The following is an 18,072-nucleotide window of genomic DNA, read 5'->3' as shown; positions in this document are numbered from 1 at the left end:
AACTCCAGAAAAGCTAAACAAATATAATAGTGCTATTCCTGATATTTGTACTAAATGTGAGAGGGAAAAGGGTACATTTTTCCATTGTATTTGGCAATGTACAGAAATACAAAAATTCTGGCAAGAAGTGAAACAATACATTCAGAATATTTTACAGGTTCAAGTACCCTTAATCCCACAGCTGTTTATATTGGGTTTGCACCCAGAGAACTTGAAAATTAAAAAAAATCAACAATCATTTATACATTTAAGCATATTAATTGCAAAGAGAGTAATAGCCCTATCCTGGAAAAACACCAGAAGACCAGGAATCAACAAGTGGCTATCAGAGCTATCTACCACTCTCCCTTTAGAGAAAATCACCTACACATTAAAACATCAAGAACATAATTTTCATCACATCTGGGGCCCCTTCATTTCTTATATATCAGGATCGGACTTGTGATGGAAGATCCTGGAGAAGTGTGAATAGTGGCCCTCTGCAATACTCAATTCTGCAGGAATGCTTTGTTTTTTATCCTTTTCTCCTATTTAATGGACTATAATTATTTGGACCCCCAACCAATAATTGGAACAACTGGGAAGGTGGGGTGGGGTTGATATGTTTGTTCAATACATGTAACTGTATTTTTTTTGTGTTGTGAAAACAATAAAAAGAATGTTGGCAAAAAAAAAAAAAAAAAAAAGTAAAGCAATCACAGGAAGCCATTCAAACTAGTGCAAAAGGAATGCTGTTTTTCAATGTCAAAAATGTCCCTCAGAAGTGCCAGAACCAAAAAAATAAGACTTCTCAGCGTAGTCCATGCAAGAGGAAGATTGACAATGTTAACTACAGGGATGTGGACAAAGGTGACACTGAAGTTTTCTGTATTAAAGCTCAGTATTTGTGATTCTGAATTTGCTATATTATGCTGTTAATATAGCAGTATAACATTCTGTTCATTTGTTTTTTCCTATTTACTGGAAGGGTAAGACAAAATAAGGAGGGCACAGTTTACAGTATGTATGTATTTCCATTGATATCACAATGGATATTCTTTATATTTGGATTACTATTTTACCACCTAAATGTATATAATGCAGTGAGAATAGATTCAAATTGACCAATGTTCTTTGCCATGTTGTAGTCAATAGAGGAATGTCTAAAGAGTGCTGTGGCTATCGCAATTGAGTGCATAAATGGGAATTGAGTGGTAGCTTGTTAAAAGTGCATTCCTTCTGTGCTGTAGATGCTGAACACAGCCAAGCACTTGGGCAGCGCTTCCAGCAGCCCCGCACCCAGCGACTATGCACTCATAGAGGAGACACTCAGAGACTAAGCACGAAGGCCACAGCCAAGCACTCCCAGCGTGTTCTCTCTGACCATGAGTGTGTGTACCAGGTGTACTGCAGGTGAAAGGGGGCAGGGCGCTTCATCCTTAAACTAAAGGAGCAGTTGCAGGTGAGGAATACCCACAGATATTCCTGTCGCACTGATTTTCTGATACCCACAGGTAGTCCTATCCCTGCTCACACTTGTGTAGGTTTATTAATACACACAGAGACACACCAGTGTAGCTTTAATGATACCCAGAGTGACACCTTTGCAGGTTTACTAGTACCCACAGATATTCCTGTCCCTGCCATAACTGTGAAGGTGTATGGATTTGCTTGGTAAGATGTTCTGCAGGCTGTAATATATGTGCACAGAAAACTACACAGCGTGACCTCCAATAGTTTGAGAGCTATGACCAATTATATGATGGGGGCATCATTTAAGGAAATGCAATGAAGACAATGCTACTATTTAATGGAATTACTTTAAGTAACTTGGCACTATTCATAGGTCTGAGTATCTTAGTAGTAGTGTTGTGAATCTCTGGTTGGCTTTGTGTTCATTTAGATTTTTACACTGTGTGTTACATTTTTTTAAATAACTGTAGAGTCCTCTTAAAACCCATTGCCAATCTACATTTATGCTTTGCACATTTTCATACCAAAATTTTGCACCATTGACAAGATCTTGTTTTGCAAAGGTAAAGAAAGTAAAGAGCAGTAAAGAAAGCAGTAAAAACTGGGACTTAAAAGTTCATCTTGGCTGCTTGTTTAAAATGCTAATAGCAGTTGGGATAAGTGTCTTCTCGTAAATGTTCTTTTTTACCAAAGGTACTGTGTACCCTCTCACTGATGGGAGTGGCTGAAAGGAGTTATGGAGGGGGTGGGAAAGGTAATGAGGGGGGCTTTCCTTTTGACAGCCAGTGTGTACAGTTCTGAAAGAGGTGCTTGCTGTGTGCCTGTTATCTTGCTAGCTTGGTTTGTGATCCTTGAAAGCCTGTTTTTGCATTTAACTGAAGGAGAATTGAACCAGGATGAGATGTTGAAGGTGAGCACAGATTCAAGGAGTGATTTGTACACAACTGTTAAAATGTCCTTGCTAATATTAAAGCTCCTTAGCTTCCGTAGAAGGCCTAGGCATTGTTGAGCCTTTTTAAAAACAGTCTGCGTGCTTGGCAAAGGTGAGATGAGGGTTGATCTCTGTGCCTAGGTATTTAAAAGAGCCCACCTGCTCAACCACCTCTCCCTTAAGCTGTATTGGTTTAAAAAGTGGGTGAGTGTTATCAGCACCACAGCACAGTTCTTTAGTTTTGCTGATATTAAGCTCCAGGGACCTCTGCTCAATCCAGGCTGTGCGGAAGTGTACAAAGTTAAAATAATTGTCCAGTGTCTGACTGTCCTTCACACACCCCACCAGAGCTGTGTCAACTGCATATTTGATGAGTGCCAGATTGTTGCTGTTGCAGGTTATTTTGTTGGAGTAAATGGAAAAGAAAATTGGTGATAAAACACAGCCCTGAGGGAGTCCTGTATTTAACTCAAATTAACATTCCCTGATTTAAAACCATTTACCAGCGCATGCTGTGGTTGGTGCTGTAAAAAGCTTTTAATCCATAAAATCAGGGTTTGGTGCACTCATAGGTCTTCCAGACACTTTAAAAGGATGTTTGTGTTCACCATATGAAAAGCAGAGGAGAAATCTATGAATAAAATCCTGATGTAGGGGTGTGGCAAGTCCAGGTGCTTTGCAGCTTTGTCTAGTAGGGTGAGGCTGGCATCCTCAACTCCACACCTTACCTTGGAGGCGAACTGCAGTGGGTTGAGCTTGTCCTCCACTGCCCGGGAGAGCTGCTAGCAGACCACTCTCTCCATGCACTTGTAGAGCACAAATGTTAGTGCCACAGGCCTGTAGTCTTTCACCTCCTTGGCATGTGACTTCTTAGGGAGGGGAATGATGGTGGTTTCCTTCCAGGCCTGGGGTACAAAGTTGAGGAGAAGCTGAAAAAGTTGTGCTAGTGTCAGGAATTTCTCCTGACAGCAGTAATCCTTCGCACTGTACTCCCTGGGAGAGCGAGGGGGCTCGGGCGTGTGGCAGGGCTAATTCAATTATCGAATTATTGTTTGTCTGACAGGGTTCGCTGCCTGGTGCGTGCTCCGCACCTGCTGCCTACCTGGTTAAGGGGACGCCAGGACTATTTAGGCAGGTGAGTGGGAGCAGCAGGGCAAAGACGCTGATGGAGGCCAGTTACACAGGATTTTACAATGGGAATTATTATTTGGTTAGTTTTTGTTAAATGTGGCAGCACGGCGGATTTTGAGTTAGTTATTTTCAGTTTGTTTCATTTGTTTGTTTTTGGTTTGAGCTCCAAGAGTCGCGACCCGGGGCAGATTTTGGAGTAATTTGATTAGTTAATTTCTTTTTCTTCTTTTGGCGTGCGTTGATGTGAGGTTGTCTTTGTGCGTGATTTTAGGCGGCTCCAAGAAGAGTGGCAACCAGAAGAGTGTACATAGCGAGTCCCTGAGGTAGAAGGATACGGCCAGGACCAAGGAGAGCCCCCACCCCGTGAAAGTGCGTGCCCGGGAGGTGGTTCCCCCGGTTGAGAGGGAGGTGATACTGCGAACCGGCCAACTGTGTGCGTGAGTCCCCGGCACGAGGTGGAGAGGGAAGAGGGTGGACTGGCTGCCGAACTGTGTTTCCCTCAGTGTGACCCTGGAGCCGGCACAAGCTGCTAGCGAGATGATGACGTGGGTCGCCACCAGAGCTGCCAGCCGGTCCACAGGAGCGACACAGAGGGCTTTGTCTTTTTGCGTTTCTTTATTTTTTTATTTTGGGATGTAGGCGAGGCCCAGCATGGTGGCGTGGGCCGGGCTACTTCCCTCCTTATTTTTCTGTTTTGTTCTGTGTGTGTCTCACGTGGTGTGCATGCGCATGTGTGTGCATGTGTGGAGCCTCCCCCGCGGTGGTAGGACTTCCCCAAGGCATAGGAAACAGTGGTCCTCTCTCTCCCCATGCCCGGGTGGCGGGGGCGCCAGATCATGGAGTGTACTGCAGTGCGGCACGTGTGCAGAAGAGTATTGTGTGGTGTGTGGGTTTGTCGTGTGTGGGGTTGCGTACCTGCTCATCTGGGTCCCGGGAGAGGAGGATGCAAGTGGGTAGCAGGGTGGGGGAAGGAGAACAGCTGTGGGTGGGAAACGTAACAACGTCTCTATGTTTTTATGAATTTGTGTTTAATTATTTTCATCTTTCATCTTATTTTCATCATCTTGTGGCAGGCGGATCCCTAGGAGGGAACAAACCGGTTAGGGCGGTGTTGGGCATTCTGTCCACTCCCAACACTAGCATGCTTCTTTCATGGAAGAAAATGGGCGACGTATGACCGCAAGCTATGGGCCATGGTCTGGTCTGTGTGACATTTTAAACATTTTCTTTCCGGAAGTTCATTTAAAGTGATAACAGATCACAAACCTTTGTTGAGTCTCAGAAAAACTTGGGTGGACAATGACCCGACAGGGAGATGAGTTCACTGGATCCTTGAGCTGGATGTTTATGATTACACCATTATACACAGACAGCATGCTAATGCAGACGCTATGTCCCAGCGGCCATGTCACAGTAGCAGCTGGAAAGTAATTCAGTGCTTAATCACCAAGCCAAGCCAAGGCATGTCATTGCACACTGTAAGCAAGGAACAGCAAACTGTTCAGAATGCAGTTGTCCCTGACACCAGTCCAACATTGTCCATTGACCTTGATGACCTACAAAGAGCAACAGGAGGACACATGTCTTAAAACAGTCATGTCATGGATAGATGCTGAAAAGCACTGACCACCTCTTGGCCACCTCAAATATTTCTCTGCAACTTTGAGTAAACTTTGGCATGAGTCTCCTAGATTGACTATCCAGAATGGAATTCTCTGTAGAAAAGTGAAATTTTCCTCACAGACACAGCCTTCTTACCAGGTAGTTCTCTTTGAGGCGCTTATTCCTACAGCTTTGGAGGCTCTGCATGGGAATATATTCAGTGGACATTTAGGTCCTGAGCAGACTTTGAAAAGAGCTCGTAGAATTTGTTACTGGCCTTATAATGTCTCGTGACATTTACAAGTTTTGTACTCAGTTCCTGCTATGCCAAACACGTGGGTCTCAAATTCCAAATGAGAGAGCCCCACTGCAGTCCATTCATGCTATCCGGCCTTTCCAGAAAATTACCGGTTACCTCACAAGGGAATAGATATGTTCTTGTTGTGATGGACTATTTTACATGCTATGTCAACCTCTTCCCATTGAAAGATCAGCGTGCTACCAGTGTAGCTCGGTGCATTTTTGAGGAGTATGTCCAACAGCACGGAATCCCAGAGTCTATCCATATACCCCTGATATATACTGATCAGGGTAGACAGTTTGAGTCTGATCTTATTAAACAGCTTTGCAGTTTGCTAGGACTTGTGAAAACTCGAACCTCACCCTATCATGCTCAGTCAGACAGCATGGTCAAGCGACTGAACAGGACACTTAAAGATCAGCCTGCAAAGTACATCTATCAGAGTGGCAGAGAATGGTATCTTCCGCAAGTCGAGCTTGCATATAATTCCAGTGTCCACTCCAGCACCCTTCTTCCTTGCTCATGGAAGAGGCGGTTATCTTCCAGTGGATATCTTGATAAACTGTGGTCCAGGAGTTACATCGGCAACCGTGGATACCCTAGCAGCATATGCTACTGATCTGACCAGTCTCACACATGCTTTCAACAGTGCAGCCAAACAGTCTGCTCATGTGAAACTGCAACAGAAGTATCATTATGACAAAAAGATGGTGTTCCGTCCACATGATGTAGGGGATCTGGTGCTCCTGGATGATCCAGCTCAGCACTCAAACAAACTTGCACCCAGATGGAAGGGACCATTTTTCGTTTCGTCGAGGAGAATGGACAAAGACCAGAGTCCTGGTGTGACATATGAGATTACAGATCCACAGCAGGAGCATTCCAGAAAATGGGTGGTTCATCACAAACGACTGAGGGCATTCAAGGGTTCTTTCCCTCGTTTTCCTGACCCTCCAGTGCCACCACAGCAAGATGAGGATTCGGGGGTGAACACCCGAAGTTCACCCACCCTTACCGCACTGTCTGGAGCTCTGCCATACCACCCCCCAGCTTTACCACATGTAATGCCAGAACGCCATCCTGGAGTGGATGCTCCAAGGCAGGTGCCTCAGCAGCGGGCAGTTTCCCAAAGCCATGCAGATACTGGGAACTGTGATACTTCCAGGTCTTCTTCCCCAGTGCGGGTACTGCCTTCTACAACACACAGCAGCCGCATAGTTAATAAACCTTCAAAGTTCAAGGATTTTGTTATGTAGTGGACAAAAAAAGTTACTGTTATCATTACAGGCAGGAAATATTCAGTACCTGTAGGACATGTTTTGTTTCATAATGTGTTTAAAACTGATGCGGGAAACAATGTGTCGGATTAATGTTATTCTACATACAATACTTGAAACGAGGGTATTCTTCTTGTAGTAGGGGACGACTGTAGCCAAAATTTTTATATGATTTATTATTTTATATATAACAAACCGGCTCTGGCAATTTCAGTGGGTGCTTAAATGTGGCGAAGTTCACCATCAAATTATACACCAGCTCTGCCCATGACAAGCAACAAATTGCTGAAATTTGCTCTTGGCCTGTATTTGGAAACAAGATATCACTACAAGTTTGCATTTTCATCAGTGCAAACGGAACAGTTTCAATTTCAAATTATTTGTACCATGAACAGAACCGTTGCTTTTCCCAAACTGAATGGTTGTAGGGCTGTTGATTTTCGGAATATAAGTGAAATGTTCAATTTACTTCCCCAGTGGATTTAATGCCGTTTGTTAGCAACGCTAGATTCCACAATGTGCAGCCCCCAGCATAAATCAAACGACTATATATAGCTGTCGCCATTATCAACACTAAACTGAAAAGCTGACCAGACAATGTGGCGATGAGTGCACCACAATTTAATTTCCGTTAATTGCAGAAATGTTTCAAATGAGCTAGTATGTTCATAATGGTATTTCTCACAGCTGCATTCATGATAAATATAACATAAAGGAACAGTTTATCTTTTCTCTTGACTGACTCAATGAAGTTTCGATGCTGTTGCTTTCCACGTCACACTTAGTGATGGGCATTTTGACGCTTTTTACTGAACTGAATTATTTTGTTCATTTCAATATGAAGATTTGTCCAGTCACTGATTCATTCAGACAATACAGTAGGCCTACTGGTCCCTCCCTTTCTGCAAAAAGGTGATTTGGATTGTCTGACATCTCAGACATCTTAAGTTTGAATGTTCAGCAGTCTGCCAAGTGGTCTACATGTTGTGTGAAGGAACCCAGGATAGCTAAAGTGTCACAGCAAATACCAAATCAGTGTGCCAAAAAGCCTTCATTTGCTGGCTTTTGTGTCATTGGGATGCAAAGTTTCATTCTGAGAGACTTTTTTAAACGTTTGTTTCGTTTTGATGGAGTTCTCTGAGGTTCCATAGAATGTTTGTTGTTTTGTGTTTTCTGTTCATAGTTTTGGGAAATGAGGCATCCTTACTGGAAACGTGTGCACAATCCACAGAAACTTTAATATTCAATGATAATCCACATTCTTGGGAGAATTTTAATGATATTACATTATTGTCATTTGACAGATGCTCTTATCCAGAGAGACGTACATCAGTTACAATCTTACATACACCAAGGAATTGAACCTGCAACCTTTCAGTTATGAGCCCTGCTAAATACCACTATGCCACACTTCTGCTCCTAATCTAATGCTTTAAGAAGTTAATATTCAGCCATATTGGTATGTTAGCTTTAAGACTGGTAAACACCACTCCCTGATAAAAATGTCTCTGTCAAGCAACATTAGTCACACTAGCATGATAAACGTTTAAAGTAAGAATGGCAATGGTCTCTGGGAAACGGTGGTTACTGAGCAAGGAGAAATGGATACATGAGCTTTATAAACCCATTAGTTTATAAAAGTTTATAAAAACAGAGTAAGCAAAATATTTCACTGCAAGGGACCTAATTATAGTCAGTATTGTAGCTCACTGCTATAGTGTGGCATACTGCTGTGAATAAGGATTGTTCACATATAGTCTACAGTTATATTTCACATACTGCTACAATTACAGTGTTACAAATACAGCATGAAGTCACTTCACAGAAAGAGAGAATTTATTAAATCAGTAACATTTCTACTTGCCTTATGTAGCTTTATCCATGTTGTCCTTGATAGTCACTGGATACCTTGTTAAACAGTGTTACTCAGAAACAGTGTTCACCTTCTTACTCTCTGTACCACTAAAACCACTATAAAGGAGGAGCAGTAGAGTTCTGAAACCTAACACTGGATACAAGTAAATAAACTATAATGAAGGACTAGCAAACTCCCCAAAAGCTTTTATTTATCCAGGAATCAGAGCACAAAACAGACCCCAAGATCCAGGGGCTGAGAGATTCTTGCTTGAGTATCCTGACACCTGTTATTGTTTTGATGTATTCAGCAGGCACTCTTATTTGCAATAAATAATCACTTATCACTTCAGTATTTCCACAAGAGTTTCCAAGAATTTTTAAACCACAAACTACTATAAATTTTTGTCACTGAATGGTACTTGTCACATACAGAACACATTGTAAGAATATTATGCAGAAATGTAATAATTTATGTATGCAAGGAAATTATATTTACCAGATATGGTGAATGGCAGGGGAAAGCACTGCACTGATTCACATGAACGTTATTAAATTATACAGACTTGTTGAATCAAATATTACTCGGTAAACAAAGTAATATGGTATCTTCACAATGGCTTTAACACAGTAACACCTAAAGAGAGACCTAGACGTCTTTACACTTGCCACCTTCTGAGGGACTACTTTAGAATACACTGAATAAAGCAGATTCCATTTGACACGTTAAGCTTTTTTTTGCAGGAATACAGCACACCAAACAAAAAGAAACAAGCAAAATTCACTTCCATTATCTAAAGCAGGCTAAAGAAGGCTGCTGTGGTGGAGTTTACATTGTAAACTACTACTGCTGCAGTGTGTTTATATTTTGGTATTTATATATGTATCCACAAACAGCAGGTCAAAAAACGTAATATTATGGCCTTGATGTACCTGTGAGGGAGTTGCCTCTTACCTTCTGAGTCATGTGTTGCTACATGTGGTAACAGAGGCTCAATCTTGTAGCTGCTTGCTATGACAGCATTCAACCCATTATATACGTTTCATTTATTTAAATATGCTGTTGTAAGAGTACAAAATAGGTCTACCACTTGAAATAGCAACTGAAGTCTATTAGCAAACCAAACTCAAAAATGAATTTAATTAAATTAACTTGATTTTGAATTTGATCACAAAAACTGAGAGGAAAGGTTCACTCTAGAGTGACACATAATGTCTACAAGACCTAATAACACAGAAAAATAATATATTTTTAATCTTGGCAGTGTATCATATTTCATAATTTCTGAATTTCTTCAAAAGGGCAGATGGAGTATCAGCTGACCACCGGAAATGCAGATGGCAGTACTTCTCACCTTGGGGGAGAGGAGGAAGACAGGTTACAAAAAAACTGAGCTCATGTAGAAGCTCACATATTACTGAACATTATAAACACAAAATCAATTACAAGGTATGACATATTAAATAGATACAGTTACAATCGGTGATCGTAATCCTTACAATCCTTCTCAGTGTGTTAAACTACTCACTATGAGAGTGTGGTGTGAGAGGGCACTGTGACTGAGCCGAAGAGTCCTCCTCAGTCTGCCTGACTGCATGCTGACGGCTGCATGGGAATGTGTCCTTTGATCCCTCCAGCATCGGTTCCTTCTTTGTTCTAACAGCCCAATGCATGGACTGAAAAATGTGATATCGCATTCATTCTGCATGTTCACATATTTATCAGTATAATCCATTGATACCCATCCCTATCAGTGTTCAGAAGAAAGGTTGAATGGAGCCATTGCTCCATTGCCCCCCCCCCCCCCCCAATCAGTGCTTTCGTAAATTGCTGTGCTCTTTAAAGTGTGCTTTTTAAATTGTTTCTTGTTGCCGCCTTTACCCTGACGCTCATTGCGCCGTTTGAAGTTGTTGAAGTTTGCCGTTTGAAAGTGTATCGTATTAGTTGCCCTATAGGCTGTAATTGTACAAATCTAATAGTACTGTGTCCTCAAACAGACCTTGCTCTCAGCTGAGAACTGTCTCATTGTGGAACTGTACACATCCTGTCCCCGTACTGTCGCTATACTTGCTGTATGCACTTTTGTAAGTCGGTTAAATAAATAAATGCTAAATAAATAAATGTAAATGTAAACATAGGTGTCCTTACATAGCTAGCCAGGAATGACCATGATGATAATTAATGCTTCCATTCCATCCTTCTATTGGCCAGCAAGTGATAATATTAATATAAATTTGGTTTCTTACTTTCCCCTATGCAGCTTCATCTTTCTGTTTATGTGACATGCATGAATACAATAAATGTATTTGGGAATATGTTACAAGTGTGTTTCATTCATGTTCAACTACATTCAAAAGCACGAGATCAATTTCAATGACTTAAATTCCACCATTCTCAGTGAGATGTCACTCAAAGCATCAGAAAGATGATGGCTATGGGGCTTTTTCTCCAAATCAGAAAGCTTTTTTGAAGGAAAGTATGTTACTTTAAATAAGACTGCAGCCATGAGCTCAGTCAGCAGGGTCCTTTTAAATCCTGTCCCATCAGCAGAGCTGTGACACTGCCAATTATGCAGGTAAAGAAGGTTCATTATTAATTTGAAACACACTTTACACATGCATACCTCCACTGTTAATTCACTTTTAATGTTTACCAGTAAGAATGAAGTGTCTCTGGTTTAAAAAGTTGTAATTAATGGAAGGGAGAAATTGGGTGATAAATTCCTATATATTGTATCAGTGCAAAATTCAAGTCAGAGAATTTCAGGATTTCCAAATAGAGTTGAGGCATTCATGCTAAATGGGTTGGAAATATCACAGGAACATGGCAATAGTCACTTGACTAAAAAATGGCCAGCTGATTATAACTGATGTACAATTAAATGACTTACAGTTTTGACCGAGTCACTGAGGGCTTGCCAGTCACGAAAAGGTACTGTCACTTTACTGCGTCTCCAAAAGTCATAACTTTTCCTGCTGTTTTCATTGGTCAAAATGTGTTTGGCTTCTTGTAATTTCTGGAAGTCTTCCACTAAAACAAAATAAAAGGACCACTGTTATTTGAGACTCCAGAAGATAATATTTCACATGTATAAAGCAACACTCCCTCCATAAAGTGCCCCAGAGTAAGACACAATGTTTCAGAATCAGTGGTAGCACCTGGATGAAAATAAAATCCCAGCTGAACCCATCTGAACTTGAACCGTAGAAATGTACTGAATTAGATAACGTCTCACAGATTTTCACTTTAATTCAGCTGGGTGCTTCAGAGGTTGAAGTTAGGCCTAATAGTTGTACAACAGCAAATTTTATTTAGCATTAAGAAGAAAGAACCACTGCTTAGGATGAGTCAGTGTGTAAATAATCAGATACAGTTTTTACCATGCACATTTGTTAAAACATTATGTTCACAAGAAATAATAAATATACATAATGACCTGCTTTGGGGTTATCAGGGTGCTTATCTGGATGGCACTCCAGGGCTCTTAGCTTATACTCAGCCAGAATCTGTTCAGCCTGTAAAACAAAATGAAACAAACCATAGGAATAAGAACAAGAAACATAACAGCCCTAGCTATGTTTTCTGCTTATAGTGTTTTAAAAATATGATACTTGATATCATTACATTACATATTACAGAAAGTCATATTTTTTACAAACAATGATTTATATTTGTTTGCATTTGTACATTGATTTATTCAAAACTTCACAGGGGGTGATGGCCAAATATGCATTGCAGTTCCACTGGTGATGCTTCTAATGAAAGGACAACATAAACAGTCCTTGCTCAAGAGCACCCTCAAGGTAATATTATGTCATGCATTACACATCACTTTTAATCACAGAATTCATATAACTTGAAATGGATGTCGTTTTTCCCCCCATTAATCCAATTGCTATACATGTGTAAGAGGAAGACAATGTTTAACTGAATCATGCCTATCTTTGCCAGTCTTAAATCCAGATGCACTGACACAAGGCTGTATCAACTTTATGTACAGTTACAGTATAAGTTATGAACAGTTTTTACCTGATATTTCCAATTGTTCCTTTTGTACTTTGTCAGTACTTTTTGTTCAAATGCATAACAGGTGAACAGGAAAATGATTGAGACTTAAAATAACTATCACTTTCTTATCAGTTACCATCTTAAAATTTATCCAACAGTATTTTTATATATCCTGACAAATATTTCTGAAACTGAAATTGCTGCCACTACCTTGCTACTGTGGCTGGCAAAATGAGTTTACAGACAGCAACTGAAATAATAAGAGCTTATATGCATAAAAACCAATCTACACATTACCACCACTGTGATAATTCAGTTGTTAAAATGTGCTGCATCAAATGCAATTTGATTGATTGAGGTGAAGCCATGACTGTCAATAAACTGATAATCAAGTTTATCTATTGTACTCTACCCAATAATCACATGTCACTCCATGGTAAATATTTTTGTTTTCCAATTTTACTCAAAACTCTCACTGATTTCTTTGTGAATCCAATGGGGGTCATGACTCCCCCTCACTTAGCATGCCACTGATGCTTAAAGGACCATGATTTTTTAAAATCACAGGCATGTGTATGGCCAGTACAGCTGATGAGTTATAAGAGTTGTCTGACATTCACTCGAGTTAGGCCTGACACACCACATAAGTTTTAAAATCTGGGTAATACACAACTGTAACACAAAATGATTTGATTTTAGCCCTGATAATGGCTATTACTGTTGAAAATTTGGACAGGCAAACTGAGCTATGGAGCATTTCTATATTGTGTGACTTTGTACACTGGCTTAAGAGTTCAGCTATTGTAATGGGTCTGCTAATTATAAACAAGCTGCTAGCATGGCAAAACTTTCATAATCACTTTCATTGTTAGCCAAAAGAAGCCACTTGATGACACAGGCTACCAGCAGCCAATGAGAAGAAAGCACAGAGGATTATTGTACATACATGAGGTCAAAATGATAGCCCTCCCTGGGAAAAGGATATATTGTGGTCACATGAAACAGACAGTCACCAGGATATTTCCAAAATGATGAGGTGGTTTATAAACAAAATTGCTAAAGTGCTTGTGTGGTCAATGTATTCAGTACACGCCCCAAAACAAAACTGACACACACTGAGAGACAACAGAAACAACAAAGTAAACAAACATTGCAGATAATAACTGCCTGCCAACCCTACTGGTCAATACCACTGTAAACCAACAATGCAGACTACAGCTGCCTGCCAGCCCTACTGGCTAACACCGCTGCTGCGAGGCACGCAGCATACACTTAGATTCACATAAGGAAGCAGGAGTAACAGGTGGCCTTTATGAGAGCTCTCCCCACACTGAGCTTAAAAGCCCGGTTAAACAGACTACCCTTACTAGACCCCACCCTGGACTACATCACCTGAGGTCACAAACAGAGGGAACAGTCACATTAAGCATGATTTGATTTTATAACATTGTAGTGCTGTTTTACATCATTGTAGAAACAGTGGAAACTGTCACAGAATATAAAACATTCTCTTTTCAAATTGCAATAAAATCATATAATTCAATCTCCTTATGAAACAGCAGTCCAGCCCCTCTCCCATTGCTGGAGGAATAAGCAGGCATATGTGGCCATGATCTCTTTCAGCATCACACAATCAATCTGATCTCTTTGTTAACATTTACATATTAGCAGAGGTTCTGACATTATGTTGTTCCCCCTCACACTGAATTGCTAGCCAGAGTACTGCATAGTGTGTACAGCAATACATACAGTGCATTCAGAAAGTATTCAGACCCCTTCACATTTTTCACATCTTCTTATGTTGCAGCCTTACGCTGAAATTGTTTACATTCATTTTTTTTCCACAACAATCTACACTCAGTACCCAATAATGAAAGCAAAACCAGGATTTTAGAAATTTTTTGCAAATTTATTAAAAATAAAAAATTGAAATATCACATTGACATAAGTATTCAGACCCTTAACTCAGTACTTAGTTGAAGCACCTCTGGCAGTGATCTAGAGGCTCGAGTCTTCTTGGATATGAAGACAAGCTTTATACACCTGGATTTGGGGATTTTCTGCCATTCTTCTCTGCAGATCCTCTCAGGCTCTGTCAGGCTGGATGGGGAAGGTCGGTGGACAGCCATTTTCAGGTCTCTCCAGAGATGTTGAATTGGGTTCAAGTCCGGGCTCTGGCTGGGCCACTCAGGGACATTCACAGTTGTCCCTGAGCCACTCCTGCATTGTCTTAGCTGTGCGCTTAGGGTCATTGCCCTATTGGAAGGTCTAACTTCAGCCCAGTCTGAGGTCCTGAGCACTCTGGACCAGGTTTTCATGAAAGATATCTTTGTAATTTGCTCCGTTCAGCTTTCCCTCAACCCTGACCAGTTTCCCAGTCCCTGCCACTGAAAAACACCCCCATAACAGGATGCTGCCACCACCATGCTTCACCGTTGGGATGGTATTGCGCAGGTGATGAGCGGTGCCTGGTTTCCTCCAGACATGACACTTAGAATTGAGGCCAAGAGACCAGAGAATCTTGTTTCTCACAGTCTGAGAGTCCTTTAGGTGCTTTTTTGCAAACTCCAAGCGGGCTTTCATGTGCCTTTACTGAGGAGAGGCTTCCATCTGGCCACTCTGCCATAAGACCCAGAACAGTGGAGTGTTGCAGTGATGGTTGTCCTTCTGGAAGTTTCTCTCATCTCCACACAGGATCTCTGGAGCTCAGTCAGAGTGACCAATGGGTTCTTGGTCACCTCTCTTACCAAGGCCCTTCTCCCCCGATTGCTCAGTTTGGCCAGGCAGCCAGCTTTAGGAAGAATCCTAGTCGTTCCAACCTTCTTCCATTTAAGAATTATGGAGGCCACTGTGCTCTCGGGAACCACCAATGCAGCAGAATTTTTTTTGTAGCCTTCCTCAAATCTGTGCCTCAACACAATCCTGTCTCTGAGCTCTGCAGCCAGTTCCTTCAACCTCATGGCTTGGTTTTTGCTCTGATATGCACTGTTGGCTGAGAGACCTTAGAAAGACAGGCATGTGCCTTTCCAAATCATGTCCAATCAATGGAATTCACCACAGGTAGACTCCAATCAAGGTGTAGTAACATCTTGAAGATGATCGAGAGAAATGGGATGCACCTGAGCTAAATTTCAAGCATCATAGCAAAGGGTCTGAATACTTATGTCAATGTGCTATTTCAGTTTCCTATTTTTAATAAATCTGCAAAAAATTCTAAAATTCTGCTTTCACTTTGTCATTATGGGGTATTTAGTGTAGATTGATGAGGAAAAAATTAATTTAAACGATTTTAGCATAAGGCTGCAACATACCAAAATGTGAAAAAAGTGAAGGGGTCTGAATACTTTCTGAATGCACTGTACAAGGTATAGAAATGAATATGTACAAGAAGATGCTTTAAACAGTGTGCTACAGTATGTAAACATTAAATCCTTTTGTCTTACATTTCCAAATTAATGAATACTGAATAAAGCTGATGTTATGGCAAGGAAAGAGACGGTTTGAATTTATGACATTGTATGTGCATACATGGTTCATCAGATAAATGACATAATAGTGACAAGTGGGAAGATCTACGGGGAGAAACAAGAATGCACACTTTAGTTCATTAAGCAGGAAGGGCCCACTTAAATTCATCAAATTCCCCTCGAAAATAGTGTAGTTTTAGTTTTATGTATTTTTAAATTTCTTCTGTTGAACGAATGGGCTATTAATCTCAAACTCAGCTATTAGTTTTGTACGCCTTTAGATCTCTGGTCCTACTCCATGCTATGGCTGCCACTACACGGATGATCTTTTGATCTGTTGTCCAATATTTACCCGAAGTGTTTGTGTCTGTTGCCATCTCAAGCCCAATAAACTTTCTTTGCAAATAAACAAACCCTCACCATGACACTGTAAAAAAGGTAACAGCACCAAGCAGGTACCATCACCCCTCCCTAAGTCACTGCCCTGCCCCAGCAAAAGAACAGGACAACACGCGGGGCTTGGGGAGGGGCCTGAAACAGTGAGTTAGACATGCTGGAAGGAGAAGACCTGAGAGACAAAGGTGAAAGGCCACTCAAACAGCTGCCGGTCTAAAGTGGACTCAAGTCCTTGCTCAGAATGGCACTGGACCCCTGGAGCTCATCCAAAATGCTGCTTCTCGGCTGATCCACAGTCTCAACAAATTCTCGCATGTCTCGCCTCTCCTGATCTCCCTCTGCTGGCTGCATCCCTTTTAAAATGCTTTCTGTTATCATCAATCTATCATATTAACCATGCATAGCGGCCAGGTAACTCAGTTCTTGTGCGATTTGGGGATGTTTCCCCTTCCGACCATGACAGCCTACTGACAGATTTTCGTGGATCGATGATTTAACATAAGATTTATATTTGCTAATTTATATTTGCTACTTGATTTTTGAGGGGATGGAGGAGACGGTATTCACCATGGAGTTCTCACACAAGCACTATAAAACTTAAACTGTCAAGGACTAAGAATTATGCCAGTTCTAACTAAAAAGTTGATCCATGCAAGTTACGTTCACTGAGTACAATGACGGAGGTAGCTAGCTATCGAACATAACATCAAGGTGGCTACTTGTAGCTGTATCATATCCATACACAGAAATATTGCTCTTATTGTACAGTATACCAAGCTTTGACATCTTAATGAATGTTAGTTAGCTAACCTAGCTAGTTAGCGATTGAGGCATCTCCGTAACAAATGTCAAAATTATGACGCAGCTACAGAAACATGCTAACAGGTAGACAGACTAACAACTTGGTAAATCAGTGCAGCTACAAATCTTCACATACGCCTTACGAAGTCGTTTTGGAATTAAATGTTCCGACAAAATTAAAATACACCCAACATATTATCTATGCTTGACACTGGTCCCCTTTCACGATTAGCCTGTTAAGGTTGCTAGCTAAACTACAGTAGTCTGTACTGCTACCCAGGCTTTACAGAGGGACGCGTAGCAAATTGTTTTGCTCGCTCGCACGCTATCGTTTAGCCTCTGCACTGCAAAATGTTTGTTTAAGAGATTTGGTAATCTTTTTCATCTACTGATCAGCCAGCTAGCAAGCCTGTATCTCATCATCACGCATAATTACCTTTGTAACGTTACTCTTAAAGACATGAATCTTACCGACGATAATTCATCACACCCCAGCAATCCATAATAGTCCTCCAAGTCCTCCATCTTAGTATTTAAAATTGCGTCCATCTGCAAACAGTGTCAGTTTGGAGAACACTCGTCAATTAGCTGAAGTACAAAACGACCAAGAGCGATTACTCGTATACTGTCGTTCACGTTATATATTCCAGACTAAGTAACTCAGGGTTGCCAGGATTTTACAACTTCGTTTAAATCCCCATTTAAAACTAGCGTCCTGATATCGTCCCAGTCCCCTTGCACTCCAATAGAAATAGTCGACTCCTTTAATTAAGGTTGTACGACTTATCTTCTGCATTTAATTCAACTTACCTTTCCACTGCATACACGATGAGCTTTTCCTCTTGGCAATA

The 18,072-nt window shown here is 41.0% G+C and overlaps 1 protein-coding gene and 1 pseudogene across 2 annotated transcripts; one reads left to right on the top strand and one right to left on the bottom strand.

The window, feature by feature from the left end:
- Positions 1-3,841, top strand: part of LOC118789753 — a 53,947-nt pseudogene extending 50,106 nt beyond the window's left edge.
- A 5,942-nt stretch (positions 3,842-9,783) lies between these two features.
- Positions 9,784-17,860, bottom strand: dnajc12 (DnaJ (Hsp40) homolog, subfamily C, member 12). 2 transcript variants are annotated; one of them, XM_036547065.1, is made up of 5 exons: positions 17,693-17,860; positions 11,986-12,064; positions 11,440-11,579; positions 10,078-10,225; positions 9,784-9,903 (listed from the first exon to the last, which is right to left on the bottom strand). In XM_036547065.1, exons 1-5 carry the CDS (start codon positions 17,768-17,770, stop codon positions 9,818-9,820), a joined length of 531 nt encoding a protein of 176 aa, XP_036402958.1. In that variant the 5' UTR covers positions 17,771-17,860; the 3' UTR covers positions 9,784-9,817. The 2 variants fall into 2 exon arrangements, with proteins under 2 accessions (XP_036402958.1, XP_036402959.1); XM_036547066.1 differs by lacking the exon at positions 10,078-10,225 and having other exon boundaries at positions 9,787-9,903.
- Between the last annotated feature and the right edge of the window lie 212 nt (positions 17,861-18,072).

The sequence above is a fragment of the Megalops cyprinoides genome, chromosome 15 (assembly GCF_013368585.1).
Source record: "Megalops cyprinoides isolate fMegCyp1 chromosome 15, fMegCyp1.pri, whole genome shotgun sequence".
NCBI lineage: Eukaryota > Metazoa > Chordata > Actinopteri > Elopiformes > Megalopidae > Megalops > Megalops cyprinoides.
Note: the sequence above shows the minus strand (reverse complement) of the source record. Positions and strands in the feature narration are given on the sequence as shown.

Bases quoted from the DNA above. Each gene is read 5' to 3' on its own strand.
- dnajc12 (XM_036547065.1), bottom strand. From the start codon at position 17,770: ATGGACGCAATTTTAAATACTAAGATGGAGGACTTGGAGGACTATTAT. The intron at 10,226-11,439 runs GTAAGTCATTTA...CACATTTTTCAG, and splicing joins TCAGTGACTCGGTCAAAACT to TCCATGCATTGGGCTGTTAG. The intron at 9,904-10,077 runs GTGAGTAGTTTA...CTCTCCCCCAAG, and splicing joins TCTCACACCACACTCTCATA to GTGAGAAGTACTGCCATCTG.